This window comes from Scleropages formosus, chromosome 6, assembly GCF_900964775.1.
Source record: "Scleropages formosus chromosome 6, fSclFor1.1, whole genome shotgun sequence".
NCBI classification, from domain to species: domain Eukaryota; kingdom Metazoa; phylum Chordata; class Actinopteri; order Osteoglossiformes; family Osteoglossidae; genus Scleropages; species Scleropages formosus.
The window spans coordinates 27,708,108-27,731,207 of NC_041811.1; the positions used below are offsets into that span (position 1 = coordinate 27,708,108).

At 37.9% G+C, this 23,100-nt stretch overlaps 1 protein-coding gene across 3 annotated transcripts in view; it reads right to left on the reverse strand.

Annotated features, from left to right (window-relative positions):
* Positions 1-9,575: 9,575 nt before the first annotated feature.
* Positions 9,576-23,100, reverse strand: part of rab27b (RAB27B, member RAS oncogene family) — a 38,233-nt gene continuing 24,708 nt past the window's right edge. For all 3 annotated transcript variants that reach the window (XM_018750764.2, XM_018750747.2, XM_018750756.2), the window contains exons 2-6: positions 16,143-16,314; positions 13,832-13,917; positions 13,234-13,337; positions 11,225-11,348; positions 9,576-10,788 (exon numbers count right to left, since the gene is read on the reverse strand). In XM_018750764.2, coding sequence (XP_018606280.1) covers positions 10,602-10,788; positions 11,225-11,348; positions 13,234-13,337; positions 13,832-13,917; positions 16,143-16,314 — 673 coding nt within the window. In that variant the 3' untranslated portion in view covers positions 9,576-10,601. The remainder of the gene's footprint in view (positions 10,789-11,224; positions 11,349-13,233; positions 13,338-13,831; positions 13,918-16,142; positions 16,315-23,100) is intronic.

A 23,100-nucleotide genomic window follows, 5' to 3' on the forward strand; every position in this document is an offset into this window, starting at 1 on the left:
CTTCTTTTTCAAGCCAGTTTTGTATGGTCTGCTGGCAGCTCTCTACCCTGGGAATAAGTTGGTGCATAAAACTACTTAGATGGACACAATTCCATACCTCTTACTACTAGGCTGTACCAACTGCAGACACTGAGAAGAGGAGGCGATACCGTCCGCAATCCCGAACCCAGCCGCAATCGTTAAACATTGAACTTGAGAAAACTGGAAAATCATCATGAACACCAAAGTTACATCCAATGGTACTGAGATCACTTGCCTCATCTAATGTCATCCCTGATGATTCAGGACAGAGGCCAATATGGTGTTCATGAATGAATAGTAGGAAGAAAAGAGTACAAGTTTGCCAAGTCCACAGATGACCCACAAGCCTTTGGAACATTCTTCTCTGACCTGAAAAGACAAAGGTCAAACTTGTTGGTCTGAATAGAAAAGCCAAAATAGACCTCAACATTTACTTATTGAACACTTTCCTCTAGAGTGACTTATTTACCTATTTATACAGTCAGATAATTCTACTGGAGTACAGTAATTCCCAAGTGAGTATTTCACTTAACAGTATTACTGTATAGCCAGAGGTGGGATTCAAACTTGTAACCTTTGAGTCCTAAGGCAACAGCTCTAAGCACTGTGCTATAAGCCACCCTTTTGAACATAAAGCCTTAGTGTCTGTTATGACCCCAAGGTGTCTAAGGATAAAGGGGTGTAACGTTAAGTTGCCTGAAGACCAGGGGTTTAGATAGGGACGAAAAAGAAAAGAGCAAACAGGATTTTTGGTGCAAGTGATTTACTATATACTGTACATAAGATAGGTGAAAATACTGTGGCACGCAGTGCTCCAGGTTCAAATGGGGTGAAGAAGGGTGCACAGACAGCATTCATGATGAATGTTTATTAGAATAGTAGCACAGGGAAAAATAACGCTCTCAGTCCAAGAACCCTTTTTTCCTCACAGACCTGCATCTCAAACCAGCCTTCCCCCCCCCCTACTTAGCACCTCTCAGGCTTTTTCTCTTTTTACCCTGACAAACACAGTCAGCCCCTTATACCCTCCGTAAGTCCCCTCAGCGGTTGAACACTTTCTTCCGATTTACCCACAATACAACTGTTTACAATAAACACGTTTTCCCGCTCAAACTCACGGCAACGCAGGTCATTACAATACAACTGTATACTACACATCCAAAAACACACGGGGAAAGGAACCTGCTTGGTGCCAAATGAATGAACAAACAAACACTCCAGACAAACCCACATGTGCAAGTGTAGGTCACGTGGTGTTCTTACTTCCCCCAAGTCACAGTTAACACTAAGCTGAGCAACACAAGAGACAGATAGACTGGAAAAGGGATGAATGTACAAAAAACAATCAGGCAAAACAAACACAAGAACTAGAGCACTCAGCAAAAACACAAAGATCAGTTCTTAAAAAAAAAAAAAAAAGCTTCAAACTCCAACACCAGTTGCTTTAAATTATTTTTTCTACCTTGCTTTTCATTGGCTGGGAGGTTTGCAGTGATGTTGTTGATAATGATGATTGACAGGATAACAGACCAATGGCAGTTGGACACCTGTAAACAACCACTCAAGCAACAGCAACACATTAGGACATAGTGTGAAGTATGGTAAATTGAGTTAGGTGCTGTACTTTTAGTTTGATAGTTTTGGGCTGCTTTGCTGAGCCAGGACCTGGATGGCTATTACCATCACTAACATAAACATAAGTTCTGCACTTCATAACCTGAAGATGAATTAGAGCACATAAGTAGCATGAAAAATAAAAGCAACTGTGGAAGAGTGAATTTTTGATTTAAACATCACAGCGGAAGAATCCCGAAGAAGCTTTTTCTCCTGTCGCTCAGTTACAGTCACTCAGTAATTGCGAAGGAAATGAATGAATAAAAATTCAAAACCAGTGTGATACTAACAAACTGCCTCAGCAAGCTATGCAGCGCTGGTACATACACTCGGTCATTGAATCTTAATGGTTCAAGCACTTTGTACCCAATGGAAGCTGAAAAACATCCCTTTTATTTAATATTGTGTATTATTACATTGCTTTGGAGAAAAGCATCTGCTAAAGGAGGGGGGTGCAGTGGCGCAGTGGGTTGGACCTGGTCCTGGTCCTGCTCTCTGGTGGGTCTGGGGTTTGAGTCCCACTTGGGGTGCCTTGCGATGGACTGGTGTCCCATCCTGGGTGTGTTCCCTCCCCCTCTAATTCTTTGCCCTGTGTTGCCAGGTTAGACTCCGGCTCCCCGCGACCCCATATGGGACAGGCGGTTCAGACAGCGTGTGTGTGTCTGCTAAAGGAGTAAATGTACCACAAGTACGGAGCACAGTAATTGTGTCCCTTCGTCATTTTAATTTCATGACTTGGCTGAGTAAATAAATTGGTAAGTAAATAAAATACGCATAAGAAGGGCCCCCTTGTACATGAAAAAGTGTATATTATGCTCTTTTAATCAAAAACTATGGATATATTTGACATATGTTTTCATATGTATTCATGTGTATTCTATCAAGATTGCAGTGTTATAGACAGTGTTAGCAGTTGGTTAAATGGCTTGAAAGAATTAGAGCATGTTTTATCTATATGAATTGCATAATTTCTTTTTAAGACATTGCTGTCAAGTAATGTTTTATGCTCTTTGTTAATAATGAGGAAAAATCTGAAAGTATAACTTTCTTACAAACATTATTGTGGGTGCTTTTTGATTTGTCCTCTGTAAATTGTCTTACCATGCGCAAGAATTAATACACAGTATTATGGGAGATAAAACAGTATGTTTTTGCAGCGTACACTATTTCCGGTTCATACCATAGACTTCAGTCAATTAAGAAGTTTATTATGTTGCTGTATTTTTATTATTTCAGCATGCTGGTGACTGGAAAAGTTTGTTATGCACTTAAGAAGTGAAAAACCTTTAAGCTTTAAAGCAACACTTAAAATGTGTCAGTTCATTAATTCAAATCCCTCTGAGATCTGTAAGTGCGCATTAAATGAGCTGCACGAAAACTGGGATTGAGAACAGGTCTAACTGAAACGGAAGAACTCGACTAAAGAAGATTTTCATTTCAGAACCGCTTGTCCCATACGGGGTCACGGGGAACCGGAGCCTACCCGGCAACACGGCGTAAGGCCGGAGGGGGAGGGGACACACCCAGGACGGGACGCCAGTCCGTCGCAAGGCACCCCAAGCGGGACTCGAACCCCAGACCCACTGGAGAGCAGGACCTGGTCCAACCCACTGCACCACTGCGCCCCCACGACTAAAGAAGATATAGAACAAATTTTCTATTCTTACATTGAAGAGTTCTGCTTCTGGAAGAATTTTGGCTAAATATTGATATTATTTTGATATTAGTGGAGTAGGATATTAGGTTCGAGTCCCGCTTGGGGTGCCTTGCGATGGACTGGCGTCCCGTCCTGGGTGTGTCCCCTCCCCCTCTGGCCTTACGCCCTGTGTTGCCGGGTAGGCTCCGGTTCCCCACGACCCCGTATGGGACAAGTGGTTCCGAAACTGTGGTGGGTATTATTGCTTGATGTAATGTTGCTTGAATTAATTTCTTGTTAAGTTTCGAAAAAATTGAATTTTAACTGAAGATTAATATCTTTTCATGAAAAAACACGAAAAATTCAAAATTTAAAAATAATCTTTTGAAAAAAACATGTATGGGCTTTATTTTAATAGATGGAAGATATCACAAATACCAACCAACAAAAGCAAGCAATAAGAAGGAGGGCTAGTCTTAGCCTTCAAAACAGGTTTGGCTCTTCTTGCAATGCTGTCATGAGTCTTGTTTATTTTGATATTGGACCATTCATTGAAAAAAAGCAATCTTTGGAAAGTGGTGGAACTCCACTTGAAGGATGAATGATGTTTACATCTGAAGATTATGAAGGCCATGGGTGGCACAACTCTTTCCTGATGTTCATGAACCCATTCTTAGTTCTGTTTAACAATGTATAAAGGGACATTATTGTCTTGGAACTTTAAACATGAGGAAAGATATCTCTAGCCACACAGATATGCAATTTAAAAAAGATAGTGAAACGTGATTCATTACATACTTGTTTTACACTTTTCAGGGATCCAAATTATTGTGCTTATTCCTCCAGATTGTGCATTTTGTGTAATAGCAGACCTACTGCAAATATCAGTCCTTTTAAAGCTCACAATGTACAGCTGTAGCTGATTCTACAGGAGGTTGCCCAGAAAAGGAAACACCACATGAAAAAGTAGAACTGAATTATGATTTCAAATGCAGCAGTAAAAGTGAGTCATATTAGACCAACTGCCGGTTTTCAGTATGTGTTATCAGATGATTAGTATTACAATATGTGAGATTTCAAAGCAACAGGAGGCATGTAACAGAGTTCCAAAGAGACCAAATTTTTGGTTCCCAAATTGCAGGTACATTAGTTACAAAAACTGAAACATTATTTAACATGTCGAGGGGGCAGTCTCAAAAATAATGCCAGCATATGCCTTATGCCATATTTAGTAGCTAAACTGGGTGATGGTTCATTGCTACCCTTATCATCTTTCTGACCATAAACCAAAGACGGGGAAGGAAGAAATTGCTTTGACTGGTGAATACCGTAAACCGAATGGCTGTTATTAAATTCTGTTAATGTTTGTACAATCATGTCAAGTAGTGGAGATAAAGTGAACAGCTGTGTGGATACAGATGAGTCAGAAGGAGGAAATAATTTATGAGGGAACCCCTGTTTAAGATTACAGGTTGTGTATAATCAGAGAGAAAGGAGATGAATTGGAATGTAACGTGTGCTGCAGACACAGGATATAAGCAGTCCTCATGCTGGTTATTTTTAATGATACAACAATTGATTGACAGATGTACTTAATACATATGCTCACGGAGCTTTGCAGAGGACATCCCGTATGACTATGGACAATTAAAGACATCCAAAAACAAAACCCAGAGACAGAATCAGAACAAACTTGGAAGGCAAGTGGTGGGGAATGGAAACTTGAAGTAACAAAGTGACTGACAGTAATGCAGGGAGCCAGGAAAGGGATGCGGTGACAGGCAGTAGGAAGCACCAGGAGACAAGCATGGAACCACAGGTGGGAGGCACCAGGAGATGGCAGGGGTGTAGGGGGTCAACTAGGTGAAACAGCAAGGCAGGCAACTCTCTCTAAAGGTCCTCGAAAAGTGGTGCACAAAGGGGGAACCAGAAAGACAAGGCAGCAACACAACAGAGAAATGAATGGACTAGACAAGGTAGGCCAGACTCTAACAAGGGTACAGGCACTGGAGAAATAGCAGAGTGAAGCATCAAAGCAAAGCTCCAAGGATGCCCACAGGGTGCTAGCAAAAGAAAGCACCAGCGGATTGACCCTGGCGGCCCAGAGCAAACCACCAAACTGCAGGGAAGCGCAGGAGCGGAAGAAGGGTTGGAACGGCACTGAGGTCCCAGAGGACGCCAAGTACAGTCCAGTCCATTAAGGAAGAGTAGCAGTGAGGCTTGAGGAGGACTGGACATGGGCAGTCTCAAGCAGATATGGTCTAAACGTATGAGGAGAAAACAGTGGCCACCGTGAAAACTGTACATTAGCAATGGGGAGGACGAGGAGTCAGCAACTTAAGCAGGCTGCAGTTTGAGGCTGGAAACAGCTCGTGTGGTAAGATGAAGGTTAGCAGGAGCTTGTATAGATTTATTTTACACTTTTCGAAGCAACTTAAAAGGCTAAGGCTACAATTATTTACCCAGCTGGATGGTTTTTACTCCAGGAATTTGGGGTAAGTACCTTGCTCAAGGGTACTACAGCCAGAGGTGGGGAGGAAACCAGGGGCCTTTGGGTCCAAAGAGAGTAGTTCAACCAGTACACTACCAGCTGTCCCAGTATGTATGTGTATAAACTGGGTCCTTAGTACAGTGCAAACTGTTCAGGTACAACTTCTTGAGGATACAAGCATCTTTTCTCAATTACTGACTTATTGGCAAATTATTATAATTTGTCGCTAATTTTCAAAAAATATCGTCTGTTGAAAAGCGAGTCTGGCCTGTGTTTCTTTGCTGAGCCAGTAGATGGGAGTAAAGCTTTCCCCAACAGAATAGGGCTGTGCGGCCATCTTAACCGCTTTCTATAGCGTTCACTGCTCCCGTGTGCTGTTTGTGCGTGTTGCAGGTTCTCACAGTGCCAGTAACAAGAGGTCTGAGAGGATGTTAGTAAAGTTTGTCCCTTACAGGTTACCGTATGGCACATGGGACATAGGTATGAATATGTAAATGAGCAGTGAGTGGTGCTGTTCATATTTTAATTAAGTTTACTCACTTATTATATATTTGAAATGTGAAGTATTGAAAAATATTGTATTAAATGTTAAGCAACCATTTCAGAATTAATTATAATACAGCACTGCATACACATTGATGTTTCATATAATGTGTATTTTTTATTACTTTTTGTGTGTGTATTATTTGGAAAGTACAGGTTTCTGGTCCCTGCCGTGGAGGATCACAACTGAGAAGGATCTTAAGGGCTTTCTTGTCTGGAGATTTGTGGGTTCACTCTTGGCAAAGTAGTCAAATGTAAAAGGCAGCTGGTAGTGTAGTTGCTAGAGCTGCTGCTTTTGGACCCATGGGTTGCAGGTTTGATCCTTGCCTTCACTGGTAGTACCCTTGAGAAGCTACTAATCATAAAACTACTCCAGTAAAAAAAAAAAAAAAAAAATATCCTGCTGTAAATAATTGTATGCTTGTAACTGTAACCTTAACATTGCAAGTTGCTTTGGAGGAAAGTGTCAGCTAAATGGATTAAAGTAAACTTCAGAGGCAAGACAAATGTGATCCAGATAAAACAGAATTACCTCAGTAAATTCACAAAATAAAGTACTTCACCTGGTTTGGGGTCATGTGGACCAGCCCCTGGAGCCAGGTTCTGCCCAAAAAAAGGTACACAATTCCACCTCGTGGAATCACCACTCACCAGGCAAGGGGTGACACAGGTTTAAATGACTGAGCAGTGCGGTGTTATTTGTGTCTTGGATAGTTGGAAATTTTGCTGAGAGAGCATCCGAAAAAGCAGACGGTCTCAGAAGTAAGGCTTGAGCTGGATTGCTTTTTTAAGTCAGCAATTTCAATACATTGTATATGATGAATTCTGCACAGATTGCGCTGATGTCATTCCATTGCGGACGATCAATACGGCTCTAGAACTGCAGCACTGTGGGACTCCTCTGCCAACATCACCATCCTTCACCATAACTGAATGAAATACAGTCAAATATCTATCAAAGCATGACAATGGGATACGTATGAATACCACACCATAAAGTATTGCGTGTGTGTGTAATTGTATATACAACAAATGAGCCCCTTCTTCAAACACTATACACTTCTGAAAGCTTTAATAACTTCATTAAAAAAGAAATAACTTGCAGCTTGCGTGCGTCACATAAAAAATCGGAAACATTTTAAACAAGCAAAACTCACACTAGGATAAACTGATCCTCAAATGCACCGAACAGCCTTAAAACAAAAACAATAATTGTTCAAAAGACAAACCAAAGCAGACATTTTCCACAAAACATTGTCCAATCAAGTTAATGAGATCAAGCAAAACTGCATTATTAGTTTTCAGAACAGTTTTTCCTGTTTGTGGTTGGCAATTTTAGTATTTGCAGAAAAACAAGACCAATCTTCTCAAGGGATACATTGATCAGGCCCACAGATATAAAACGTTAACTATTTCCAAGCTCAGTCTCAGGTTGATCATGCTCATGGTGCACTAAAATGTACTACAACCTGATTAAATGCAATTACTGAAGACACGCTGAAGTAACTGCAGGCATATGAATATTTAAAGCATATTTCTTTTTTATACACAAGGAATATATATATACATATATATTTTTTTTTAACAAATGCTATAGTCAAATCGGCAATATGGTTATATACATTTACATTTTGTTTTGCTTCTATTTTATGCAATAAAATATATTGAGTTCCAACTTTTAAAAATGATTATACTGGATTACATTATTGGTCAAAGAGCAGTACAGGCACATGACACAGTAGAGGAATATGAAAAGTAAACTTCTGAGAGTTGTTCTTAAAGTTTAAACTGAGACTCAAATCCTAGAGCTGTTTTATTAAATCGTGTAAACCTTTGGGCAGAAATAAATGTAAAAACATGCAGTGTCTACAGAAACAGAATTTTTGGATAGCTGTGTGTCAGGAATATATCTGTTACTTTTAGCACTTAACCCATGTGTAACATCTGTTAGGTCCAGTAATACCATAAGGGTAAATGAATGTCCTATGCACAAAAAAAAAATCCCCTAATTTGGTCCGAAGATTGTCATATATAAAGGCATTGTTTATTTTATGGCAATATAATTTCCACAACACATCCTGTACTTTGTTGGTCCTGTTAGTAAGTTATTCCACAAATACACTTCATGATGCTTAATTTGATTTTGTTAGCTTGGAGACAACCTGAAGATCACTTAAAATTAAAAAGTAGGAATGCACTGACACCCTGTTCTTCATACAAAGCTTTTCTCATAGCACTACTAACTGCCGTTGACTGTCTGCTACTAATTATGTAACTCAGATTTCGTATATCGAGCAACCTTGGAGTGAGACAACAAGCAACCTGTGTTTGGTGTTTCGTCAGAATACAACAGCAGGTAGGCAACTGAAAGGTAACACATAGGTACACAGTGTATAAATTGCACAAGAAATCCACAAAACCCTCTTTAGAGAGTTACTTTAGGTCAGTCAACAAATCTTGTACAATGAACAACGTACAATTAACAGTTACACATCAGTTAATCAAACTATCCATTCTGTTAATTTTTAGTAATACCACATAGTTTATAAATGATATATAATTTGTAGAATTGTTTGTTTGCTTTCAATTGCTTAGGTTTGTGGGGGATGTGGTGCTGCAGTGGGTTTGACCGGGTCCTGCTCTCCGGTGGGTTTGGGGTTTGAGTCCCGCTTGGCGTACCTTGTGATGGACTGGCGCCCCGTCCTAGGAGTGTCCCTTACACCCTGTGTTGCCAGTTTAGGCTCTGGCTCTCTGCGACCCCGCATGGGACAAGCGATTTCAGAAAATATGTGTGTGTGCTTAGGTTTGTTTTAAATTGTTACTAGTGAAAATATATTTCAGATAAACTAGCAGTAGTTTTTTTACTTTTGCATTTCCTTATTCCAACAAAGCCTCAACAAAGCTGTGCTTCAGCTATACTGTCCTTAAGCTATAACAGCTCAGTTCTAGTACTAATGTTGACCTGTTTTAAAACACTCTTCTACGGCTAAGCATTGGAAAAATCTGTCTAAAAAAAACAGGCAATCAAAAAGCAAAAACTATATGAAGTACAGGGATAGTTAAATGGGAAATATCTCATTGCTGGCAAAGCTGTAATTTGCTTTTCTAAATGTGTCTTTTTTTCTGAAAGTGTATTATTAAAATACCATTGATTTTACTGGGAAAAAAAACACAGCAATAAATTAAAAAAATTCTGGGAAAAAAATAACAAATTATGTAATCAAAAAAAAAAAATGTAATCAAATGCATAACAGCTTAAACTTTCTTTAAACATTTTGAAAGTAAAAAAGTTCAAGTAGGAAGTTTGATACACATCCACTATTGTGCAGTTCGAAATCCACTGCCTTATGAAAAAAATCTTCTGGGAACTGATGGCACATCACAGAATTTGACCTTTAAAAACCTTTCATGCCAAGCTATTGATTCTTTACACAATTTCCGCTTTACCCAATTATGAATTTACAGTACAAATATTATATGCTCTTCCTTTCCACAACAGTATTTTTCACTGTTGAAAATGCTGTCAAAAAATTAAATAAATGACATTTTACCAACAGTAACATTTATATTGTATGTAGGCTTATTTAAAAGTGTGTGAGATTGTAATACTTTGTAGGACTGCAGCAATGTCACTACTACTGTGTGCTGTGTATGGCAGAAACTGAAAAATATCCCATGATAGAAAAAATTAAATTGCTGAACTACATAAAGATGATTTTTGGCACACAATGAGCAGCTATTAGTTATGCTTCAAGAGGAGTTATGTTGATTCCATATAGCCCCTTTGAGTAATTGTAAACAAACACAGGCTAACTCTAAGAGTTGATTCAGGAATGCTGAAGACATTTTTTTAAATAGGTCTGCATGCTATTTCTAATGCTGATATGCTATTTTTACAGCCACTTATCATTTGGCTTTTGTCTGGCTGGGAAAAATTAAATTGGGTGAGCAGCAGAATATTTTGAAGGACAGTAACAGCCATACTTCCAAACAGGAGAGAGTCAGTAGATACCAATGATTGACTATAATGAACTTTGTTGTAATTCAGCTATAGTTTAAGCAGAATTAAACCTGATCATTTCAGTGGTCATAATGTGAGACTGAAGCATGGCATCGAAGGCAGTACAATGGACTTCATAAACAGTAGTGGTAAAAGGCCCTAGTGCATTACTCAGGCAAACTGGTAGGACACAGTCTGCCTGCTCAAGGCTGACTGTGCCATTGTAGTGTGGTGTCTGCAGGTGGTGCAACGTAACTGTAGTTATACTTTCATCTGTCCAGCGCGTTGATATCAGACTAACATGCACACTTCTTCTCGTTGGGTGGAATGGCCTCCAACTTGCTGGATCCATCCCCATTGGGAGGCTCCTGGGGGGGCTTGTCCACACACTGCTCCATGCGCTTCATCACCAGGTCTAGCAGTGTGATCACTGCCTTGTCTACCTCTGAACCTGTGGCCGCACTCGTCTCAAAATAAGGAATCCTGAACACAAAACCACATTAAGATTTCAGCGTTTCAGTTCAAACAAATTGAATTAAGATGGCTTTCTAGACAAGAACCTAAGCATTGACAGTTCTGTAAGGACAGTGTAAAAATATATTTCTTTATCTTGTGGATAGGAATGAATGGAAATTACTACAGTTTATTCATTTTCTTAGTAACTAAAACCAAATTTAAAACACATCTTTGTTGAGAGGGATTAAAAAGCTCCCTGGTATCTACGATTACATTAAACAGCCTATCAGTAACTTAGATTTGCTTGACGACTGTGAAAAAACTTAGCTGTTTGATGCATAAGGTCCTATAGTTGTGATAAAAAATTGGTGGACAATCATATGAAATTACATCCTTGCCACTACACACAGAAATCACATTTCCGAAGCCTTATTGGGATTTTTCTACAGTCAGCTTTTCTTACCCATACTTATCTGCTAGTTCTTTTGCCTGCTTCTCCTGTACTTCTCTCTGGTCTGCTAGGTCTGCTTTATTCCCCACTAATACTATGTCTGGATTTTCACAGTATGCATTGGCTTGAAGCTGGCCTGCAAAAGCAGAAAAAAAAAGGTTGACCAGCCAAAACAAAAGCAATACATGCATAACTGACCGTGAAGTGAACAAATCTATTTTGCATTTTAGTTACAGGTTGCTTAACATACATTAAATATAGCCAATAAAGAATCCATCAAAGTTGTGGTGCAGTCATCTTAGGAAAAGATCTTCTTCCATTAACGTATTCAGTGGGTTTAATCTCAAAGTTACTCAAAGTTCAACACTAGGACTATTTTTACAGGAAGACTCAAAAATACACTTGGCATCAGACAAAATTACCAAATTTCTGTTGCACAGGCAATATGCTGAGGTTAGCAATTTTGCAGTGAGCCGTCTGGGATAACTGATGCATGCATGAGTGTAGAACTGAAAAAATACTACAAGTGCGTCACCATCAAGGTGAGATATGCTCTACTGCAGCAAAAGTCAAGTACATGCATTAATCATCACTTTAATTTGATAATGTGCTAAATACCTCTTTAAACAAATGCAATTATGATTTTATTAGAACAGCCGCTGTACAACTATTAATCACTTGAAAAAGAAAAAGACTACGGGGACTCCTTGCTGCTACAGTGGAACAAAATAGACTGTACGGACACACACATCACACCGAATCCCTTTCAACATATTTGGACAACAATCCATAAACTTGATGCCACAGATTTTCAAGTGTTGACTATATACAGTTTTCAAAACTTGTTTGAAACTCACAGAATGCAGTACAAATAGCAAGAGAACACCAACAAAAACTTAGAAAATATATATGTAAAAACATTTTGTCAATTGAATTTTGCCTATAATAGGTCTGCCATAGACAATGCCAGAAACTTTATATTCAGCAAATGTCCATCCTTGACCTGCCTTGGCAAATGTGACACTTCACTCTACAGATTACTGAAAAAATGTTGTAGTCCATTGCTCTGGAGTTGGAGATGCAGCGGTCATGCAGAGGTGTCTGTGCTCTCCCTATAGCTGTTACAGATAGTGCAGTGTTTGTGACCATTACAGCTGTGAGCTGGGGGGGGAATAGCCATGACAGGGGAAGGGTTGAACTTATGGACGGCAACCCATTGTCCATTCCCTCTGCCTCTCAATGGCATAATGATGACCAGCTGCTCCCAGTCAAAGAGACATCAACATATACATTTAAGGCAGCTGGTCTGACACTGGAGAACGAGCAGTACTGGCAGGAAGGCTCTCTGGACTGGTCTCAGAGTTATCCAGTATGGGCCTTACTATTAGTTGTGTTTTTCTTGCTGAGTTTATACCTGTTTTGATGAGCTTTAAAGTGGCCATGTCCCTGGGACTCTTGGTTTTGCAGTGGGAAAGCTTTTTTTGTTTCTTGAGACCTGCTGTCTTCTTGTCATTGCCTCTCCCATGAAACCACCTCTGCTACATACCAAGCCACATAACTTTAACAATTTATTATGACAGTGAAATCATACTTTAAGGTAATTTTTTTTAACTTTATTTATTTCTTTAAGCCCCACCTCTTCTACTGTTGCACCCTCAGTTAGATCTCATTTTCTGGTCTTAAAAGGTTGAAAAACTTGCTCATACATGCTCAGACATACTCTCCCTAACAATTTTTGCTCAACTTCACAATGATAATAGAACAGCTTGTAACATCATACTTGAATTTCCTGCTGTGCAGACATAAAAATACACATGAAGAACAAGTGAAACAAGGCCAGGACATATCATGTGTCAATCATGAAATCATTCTCAGGAATGTTTAATTATCTTATACCTGGAAAAATAAAACCGGTTTGGTTTAAACCAATTTGAGTGTAACAAGGTTAGAAAAGTGTAGTTTGGTGCAGAGAGTCAAATATATTAAAGGCTTAAACCTAAATATCAGACTGTTTCACTTACTCATCCAATTCCTGACATTTAGAAAGCTCTGTTGGCTTGTAAGGTCAAACATGAGCAGGAACCCCATGGCATCTCTGAAGAAAGCTGTTGTGAGACTCCTGAATCTGCAATACCGGGGTATAAAGCAGGGGGAAACAACACAAGTGAATACTTGTTTTGCTTTGCAGTATATCTGAGCTCACAGCTAGCAATATACAGGAACAATATACAATAATCAAAAATACACAATTTTAATACATACATGATGAATTCTTATATAAGTATGGTCCAGATTTGATTTAAAATTGTTCTTTTGTTCTTTTGTTCATATATTCTATAAATATACTGTATAAACAAAATGTAATACAAAACAGTTACATATTTTAATAAATCAGTGCATGGCTGTATTTCCACATCAACACACATCAAAGATTTTTTTTTGAGCAATTTACACAAGATACATCTGAATCTTTCTAAAAAAGTAGAATTACTACAGTTTGCAGGTGACACAGTAGATGAGGAAATTTCATATGGGTTCGCTGCGATGACAAAATACAGTAATGGGTAGCTTGTCCCAGCTTGTCACCCCCCAGTAGCGCTAGATAGTTTTTATGTGTACCGTTCCTGTCCTGCTGTGTCCCAGAGCTGCAAATGTACTTTAAAGGTTTTCCCTGTGGTTCCATTGGGGCTTGTTGCTGTGTATACCTGTAAAAGACCAGAAATTCACAGAGATATTAAAACATTTACTGCACTCTTTGTTCTTTACTGAAGGTATGTATATATATATACCTTCAGTAAATATATATATATATATATATATATATATATATAAAATTTGCAATAAAACAATAAAATACAGAATGAAAACAACAATAAAAATAAAAATACAGAATGAAAACAATTCAAGATATTGTAAAATGTATTCCATAGTAATGAAAAAAAATGTACATTATGTTAAATGCCAACAAAATAAAATACAAGGAATCATGGATAGAAAAGAAGTATGACTTTATTCTTTGCAGCTTGTGCTTTTTTTTTTTAACTATATCTCTCAATCAACGACTATTTATAACTCTATAAGCTATGAAGCAAATTTCAATGAGTGGTAACAGTAATGCGAAATCCAGCCATCAAGGATGTCCATGAGAGGTGTTTCGTTCTGTTTGATTTACAGAAGTCTTAGTCACAAGCTGCCAGAGCACAGCTCGCACTTGAGCAGTGTGATTTAATGACTCAACTTTCACACTGAATATGTGTTTCGCTGGCCATGGCACTTGGCCTTGCTTCATTTAAATATGACAGATTTCTTTCACTTTCAGGGAGGCTGAAGTGAGCACCATATTCCTTTATGGATTGGCAAGGAGATAAAAACAATAAAAAACCTGGACATGCTGAAAGATAAAATAAAACAACTAGGGTGTAACAAAAATTTTTTTTTATGTTCATTACTACTCAAGTTCCTTTCTCAAAGGGTATTAGAGCATGGTACTTTACAGAGCTCGAAGAGACAGTCTCTAGCTGGTTACCCTTCAGTTTTAGCTCTGATGAACATTGCTATTTTTCTGACCTGTGTTTTCCCTCTGCATGAAAACAAGAGCTGCAAAATGTGTCACAAAAGGCCAGTCATAAGCTCATAATCATACAGGGACATTCAATGAAAAACCTAAGTATGCAGTGGTACTAAAGAGCAGGACTGATGATTAGTAATCTTTCTCAGTCACATGCACTGTGCAAGACGTGTGAAGTTCGAGACTACATCACACTCTGTAACACTGCAAGATGTAAAGGAAATGATGAAAGTGTGAAATGATTTCTACCCGGGCAACTCTCCAACAAGAATAATAATCAAGACTATGAGTCAGAGCACTTATATGTAAATATAATATTCATAATCAAGAGGCAACAGATCAACAATGAGAACAGTGCTGATACTTATATTCATCTGTTTCCACAAACCAATTGCCTAACTGGGTTTGTGGTGACCCAGAGCCGATCCCAGGAAGCACAGTGTTTCCCAACCTATTTTCTCCAAAGCGTTTAGATGATAGGAGAAAAAATGCACAGGAAACTCATGTGAGCACGGATTTAGCCAGGGCTAGATTCTAACGCCCAACCCATGAGCGTGGGAGTTGTAGGATGGTAGTGCTACCCTCTATGCCACTACAGTATGTGAGGATTGAAACAGTTTTTATTAAATATAGTTCTCCAGAATTAGTCAATCTGTATTTGTTCTTTTCTACAAGAAACAACAGGGCATCAACTCCAGTAGTTGAGTACTCTCCAAAAGAGCGCTACTACACACCTTAGTTTGTTTTTAAACATTCTTTCTTAATATAAATATGATTACACTCTTAAGACAATTACTTTAAACACACAATTTTAACACTACTTAAGTTCAGCAGTACTCTGACAGTAACAATCTTTTAGAATAGCAAAATATGACAGATTTGCTTCTGTGATCCAGTAAATTTTTTAGCTACTTAATTGTATGCAAATATAAAAAGCAGCTTGAACGGTTATAAATATTCTACCAGGTGGCCATAAATTACCAAGTGTAATTTCTGGTATGCCAAACTCAATGCACTGCACTTCCTGTAGGTGTAATACATAATACGAATACACCTATGATAGCGCTGTATATTCAATTTCACAGCAGAACATGTTAAACAGACTAACAAACACAAATACAATCTCTGGTTTTTCCATGGAAAGGTCTTTGCCCGCAAATAAATCTGTGTATTGAAGATAAATCTAACTTCTCAGAACAATGCATCCCTCAAGAGAGGATTTTGAAGACAAACTACACTGAATTACAAAGATGCAGTTAAGGATTGAGATACCAACAACTGACTCTGATCTTAAAAAAATAAAAATAAGAATAAATTAACTCTACAGTTTGGGTGGTGGAAATAAAATGAAAATGCACTCACCACTCTCTTTTCCCTGAAGTCTATTCCAACTGTTGTGATGAACTTGGGGTTGAACTTGTTGTCAGTGTATCTGTACAGAAAGGTTGTCTTCCCTACTCCAGAGTCTCCCAGAGCTAGGAGCTTAATAAGATAATCATAGTCCCCATCAGTCATTGTGCTGACTGCGGTCAACCTGTAATCAACAAACACAACCTGTAGTCAGTTCCTTGTAAGATATATTCCAAGATACTTTGTTTCATCAAGCAGATGGAGAAGAAAACATATCAATAAATGTAAAATTCAAATATCATCATATATAGTATATAAACATAACAATATAGTATATTAGTATATGTTCCTATATTCTACAACACTGTTTTACAAATTACTTTTGGAAAAAAGGAAAATCTGACAACAGAAAATTTTTTTGACTGTATTTCTGAAATCAGATATGCAAGGCAGCATCATAATGAGACCATAATTAAAAGATAAGTGATTCAACTTTGAAAGCTTAAGTGAGCCGAAGACCACAAGTATGCTGTAAAAGAAAATGATATAGCACATTTGCATAAATTGCAAATATAAGCATTTCTGTTCACAAGAACGCTTGTGAAAACACTGCAAAAGATGAAGCTCAGAGTCCCTGTAGTACCTATACAAACTGTATGCCACAGTACATGACTGAAATAAAGAAAAATGATTTACAATTTAAACTAAACACCCAAATTCCGGAACTTATTTTGCAAAATCCCATTTTCATGCTCTTTGAGTTGGGTTAATCTCCTTAGAGTTGAGGAGGAAGGATTAAAACCTAGACTGGCAGCTGAAGACAATCACTGTATTTAAATAGCAAAATAAATTACCTTTAAATACTGTGATTTAACAGCCACAAAACATCCAACAACAACATTTTCTCAGTATTCACAATATTATGTGCCCATGTTACATCAGGAAAAAAACTGCATTTTAGTAATGATTCATAATATGCAAATATATTTAGTAAATACATGTAATTTCAGGAGGTGCTTACATGCAGCATATCAGTATGGAAAGTTTTAAAACCATGAAATGACTGAAGTCTTCAGAAAATTTCAAGTATTAAAATGCACAAGGAGCAATCTATTGAGGAAATGAGAGAAACCTAATGAAAGATTAAAAATGTAATCAATATTAATAAGGACATCATTTATAACAAGGCCAGAATCCTTACTCCTCTATGAAGGATATAAGATGTAATAGAAGACAAAAGATAAAGTTATAATAAATAGATTCCATTTTCCTTCAGTTCTCCTACCAATAATGTCAGATGGGTAACTATTTTCAGCATTTAATTAAATTATTATCTATTTATTAAATTATTTATCCATTTTGGCTTTAAAATTTTATCTTAGTTCAGTTTCCAGAAATCCCGGAGTGAACCTGCATTCGATGAAACTTCCGAGCAACTGGAAACACATGCTGTTATCTTTCTAAATGTGCACTGACTTGTTTTACATTTCTGCACAGTCACTTACTCACTTAACTTACACTTTCTCCAAAAAGGCGATGTTAGGTTTACACACTAAGCTACTTACAGCCATCTGCCTATTTATAGAGCTAGTTAATTTTTTACTGAAGCAATCCAGGACAGGTACCTTGTTCAATGGTACCATAGCAGGAAGCAAGATTGGAATCAGGATAGGGTCCTTTGCATGCACATGCACATGAGCAGCACAACAGCTATAAACTCTAAGAAAATCAAGTGGCTAGGAATGGAACCAGACAAGACCCTGCATCTTGAATGTATTGCAAAACACGAATAAAATAATTGGAGGACAATTTTTTTAAAGTTCAAAATTTTAGACAACAGTCACAGTTCCCTAAAACCTCTAGAGACTCCACTCTACAGTTTATACCATTTGTAATTAACATGATTTTTTTCATCCGCAGACTGTGAAACTAAGACAGCAGAATGAGTCTGCCTTTTGAACCTTAGGGGTTAAGAAATAGCAAATAAAGTGAAAAAGGTGACAGCATATGACTAACCCCTATTGCCACATATACCCTATGGTCTCTCATATTACGTGAGAAAAGTCCTGCAAAAACTGCTTCTGGCTTGTCTAGACACACATACAGTACACAGTATTCATTTGTCAAACAGGTCTTTGTTATGCAGTAACAATGCTGACGGTGATTTTGGCCAGTATAAATCAGTCACAGAAACAGTAGCTTTCACCAGTATTGTTATAATTTGGTGAATACCATAAAATGTCAGTTAAATGCAGCCTCTGCCAATGCGTAAACATAACAGACAAAGTTTACTGTAAGCTTCAGAAAAACAGAAAACTTAAAACCACACTGAAACAGCCAACAAGAAATGTTATAAAAAAACAGGACATTTGTTATTGTATTTAGGTGTGTACTGCATTATGCAGGGGGGGCATGGGGGCACGGTGGGCTTGGCCAGGTCTTGCTCTCTGACAGGTCTGGGGTTCGAGTCCTGCTTGGGGTGCCTTGCGACAGACTGACGTCCCGTCCTGGGTGTGTGTGCCCCCCCCCCCCCAACCTTACGCCCTGTGTTGCCAGGTTAGGCTCCCCCACATGGGACAAGCGGTTTCAGACAGTGTGTGTGTGTGTGTGTGTGTGTGTGTGTGTGTATGTGCGCATTATACAGAGGAGCAGATAAATTCACTTACTAGCCCCTGACATATGCTGTGCTTGTCCCAACTAAATGCTGTTGTGAGTTATATTTAGAAATGATCATAGGACTAAAATTCTTTCAGTGCAGCCACTCACGAGACACACTGATTTGTTACCAGCTCAATTTTGCAAATTTCATCAGCAACAAGAAGTTGGACTATTCTTGGTAGCATTCCAAATTTAAGAAACACTTAAAAGTGAGACTACACTAACAGATTTCAGAGGATGAAAATTCTATCTTTTTTTTTTTCAGAACCACTTGTCCCATACGGGGTCACGGGAAACCAGTGCCTAACCTAGCAACTCAGGGTGTAAGGCTGGAGGGGGAGGGGACACACCCAGGATGGGATGCCAGTCCGTCGCAAGGCACCCCAAGCGGGACTCGAACCTCAGACCCACTGGAAAGCAGGACCGTGGTCCAACCCACTGCACCACCGCACCCCCATAAAATTATGTATCATAATTAGCTATTTACATGCAGTACCATCCATGACCCAAAGCTGTACTTTACTCCATATCTAGTGACATAATGTGATTTTCCAGACAATGAGATAGAGATCGTGGTTAACATACCGCTCTGTGGCCAAAGAAACTCCTTAACACTTTAATTTACGTGAACATAATGATGCCCTCCTTACCATTTATAAAGATTATTTGCTACTTGTAACACCCACCATAAATTGTCTGAAGGAATGGCAGAGGACAAATTTATTACTTTATATCTTTTAATATTTATGATAAGTAGCTATAGAACTTTATTAATAATTCTATGTTTCATTATGTCTCAAAAATGTTAGGTAGGTTATGAATATATATGAAAAGGTATTCAAATAAGAAGGAATACATGTGTAATTAAAACCTTCAAAAAAAGTGATGAAAATAGAAGAATTAACTTTTGAGGATGTTAGATACTGTTATAATTATGAATTATTAATGAAGATATGAATAACACTTTGTCAAAATCAGAACTATTTAAGGTAATGATATGTTTTATACACAAATTCTGTTCCATTAATTTTCATTGTGAAAATAAAAGAAAATCAAGACTGATTACAGAAAGCCCCGATGGTACATACCTAACTTTTTTAACCTCATACTGCCTGCATTAATTAATATATAAAAACTTAATTTTCATAACAGACAATTCTTTTGTCATACTGAACATTTGAGGAAGTATTTACAGGGAATCTGAACTGTCTTGAATTTACTGCATAGATAGTTTTTGACAGTATATTAAGCAAAATTCCATCCATCACTAGTAAGCATGAGTTTTACAGTAATAGAGGGACTATTTTACAAAACACAAACTTGTCTACAAGGGGGAGGGGAGTATTAAGTTTATATTGAGACTTTTTAATTGTTTCAGAATGTACGATATTATGTATATAAACCATTCATTCATTCATTCATTCATTCATTCATTTAAATTACACTGACATAAGAAATGGAATGTCTCTTCATTTCACACCTTGTATGTGTTATGCAAATTGAAAAACTACTGTATATTGAACTGGCTTTTGCTTTGTGATCTGCTTTCCTCCTTAAGATCAATAGCTCCTCAGTTATAAGACAGTCCAACTATAAATTGCAAATTCACCGGATGCACTAAAGACCTCTGTATTGCATTTTTTCACCATCCCAGAGTATTCTCAGAGTCTAATTATCCCAAACTGAATGTGTGCCATGTGAAAGATCAGCAGTCAAGACAGCTGAGTGGACCATTGGTGCACCAATGCCTACCCTTCAGGTCTTGTACAAGTCCAGAATGAGGAAGCAGGCGAGCAAAATCATGACTGATCCGACACACCCCGGGCACAAACTCTTTATACTTCTCCCCTCTGGCAGATGTTACAGAGCACTGTCCACCAGAACGACCAAGAACAGTTTTTTCCCTCAGGCCATCACTCTCATGAACAGTTAACACTCCTCAATAAGTCTCCTGTCAGTACACTAGTATCCCATCACTTCTGTAATTTACTTCTTATTTATTTACATTTTTTTTATTTATACTACTATTTATACTCTTGTGTTCGTATACTCTGTAAATATGTTATTTATTTATTCTGTAACTCTGTGTCAGCTGTTCGTTGTCTGTAAATAATGGACGCATCAAGAACCACAGCAAATTCCTTATGTGCATCAGCACACTTGGCCAATAAAACTGATTCTCATTCATTCTCTCAGTAAAAATCATATTAAAAGACCGTATTGTATGTCATCACTCATTTACTTCTGTGTTCAAGAAAAGTGGCATAATAGTACATTAATAACATCATTCTATATTCGCATAATATTTGTTTCTGATGCTTTCATACAGTATGCTTTCATTATACTATTATAAATAATTAAGACTCTTCCTAATTATAAAGGCTAAATAAATCAAAATAAATGTGATTGTGTAATTTTTTTTAGTTTAGACATGTAATAAGAAAAAAATATTATATCATGAATGTCAAGACTGTTATACTGAACTAGGAAAAGGGCATCGATACAACTAAAAGGTAGGTATGTTAAATGCCACTAAGTGAATGTGGACTCATCGCAATCACTTCTGTAGTTTTCATAATAAATGTATAGAATTGGGAGGAAAGCCAAGCGAACATAGGGAGAATATGCAAAATTTACACAGAAAGAACCAAATTCAAACCCATGTGTTACTCGCTACATCAACATTCCACCCAAGAACAGCAGAATGAACAAAATAAAAAAGAAAATAATAGCAAGATAAATAATGAGAGGGAAAGGGGATAGACGAATGGAGCATGCAAATGTGTTAAGTATAATTAGTTTGAAACATGTGGGTATTCAGCCTGGCTTTAAAGGTGTCCAGAGAGGTTCTTATATCCTGTACATAGTCTTTATTTAGATTTTAGAGAGTTGTAATAGTATTACCCACTGCATCACTGTGTTGCTGTACAACTTTTTGCTATTATCCTTACACCACTAGATTAACACATTAAGAGTTGTTCTAATGTAATTTACAATTTTTGCTCTATTGGCATAATATTTCCTGACACAGTCAAAAAAGCTTGTACTCCCTGAAATCATACTATTCAAATGTAACTGGCAGTAACTGCCAAAAATAAAAAGGTTGATGGCCCACCACAAACTGACAGAAAAGCTTTAGTGGACTTTGGCATAGTTGCATTTATTAATTTAGCTGACTATTTTTTTCCAAAGTAACTTACAATGTTAATCTACCTACAATTGCCTACCCATTTGTTCAGCTGGGTAAGTACCTTGCTCAAGGGTGCTAGAACCTGAGATGAGATTCAGACTTGTAACCTTTGGGTCTAAAGGCAATAGCTCTAACCACTGAGGCACCAGCTATTCCGGTAAGTATATATGTTAGGTATACAGGTACTACTTACATTTGCATTTATTCATTTAGTTGACACTTGCTTGGCATTACTGCCCATTGCACCTCTGTCAGTGCTTTCATCCCAGACACAGGGTCATCTGCCAGGAGCCACCCATCCTCAGTGTTATGATCCCAGAGCATCTCATGGTGGTGGGGCACTAGCTGGAACATATTTCTGCAGCCCCTTGTAGCTGGTCTCCGAATCCATCTCTTCTAGATGTTATCCTTTTTTCATGACCACAGCAAATAACTCCCTTCAATGTTACATATAAAACCCTGGCCTCATAAACTACATGTTCCCCAGCTTTCATTTTTGGTTCTTAGCCACAGTCAGAAGCTTCCCTTTTCAGTCAGCTCCTCAGCTTTGTTCCTGTCACTCTAACATTCCTCAGCAGAGCCTGAGTAGATCTTCCCACAAAGCCTCGGCATCCCACTTCCACCAAGCGGATAACTGCCCTTCAAGCTCCTTCCCTGCACTCAGTCTCAAGCACTGACTGTTTCTGCCAGCCTAACTGGTTCAACTTCTAATGGTATCTTCAAAAGAAAGGGTGGATATGAGCTACTATTTTTTCTCAGAGGATCCTGGTTTAAGCCTCGATGTCATAGTATCTAACTTAATTTGTAAGATTGCTTACAAGTCAGCTATATGTCAGCTGTGCAGACAGACAACTCATAGATTTGTATTTATGTTGATTTTACTTCTATAAGATGGAAAAAATTTTAGGCTGCCACTGTTATAAGGTTAAAGATATTGCATGTGTCTAGTTAGTGATTTCATAGAAGTCCCAAAAGAAGTTTTCATCATGTGAACATTTCCTGGCAAGAACAACAAGAACATGACAATGTTCAGATCATAATTTCATTAAGATAATTAAACATTTTTAGTAAAAAAAAAAATTTCATGTGTATATCATACTGAACATTTACAAAAACATCACA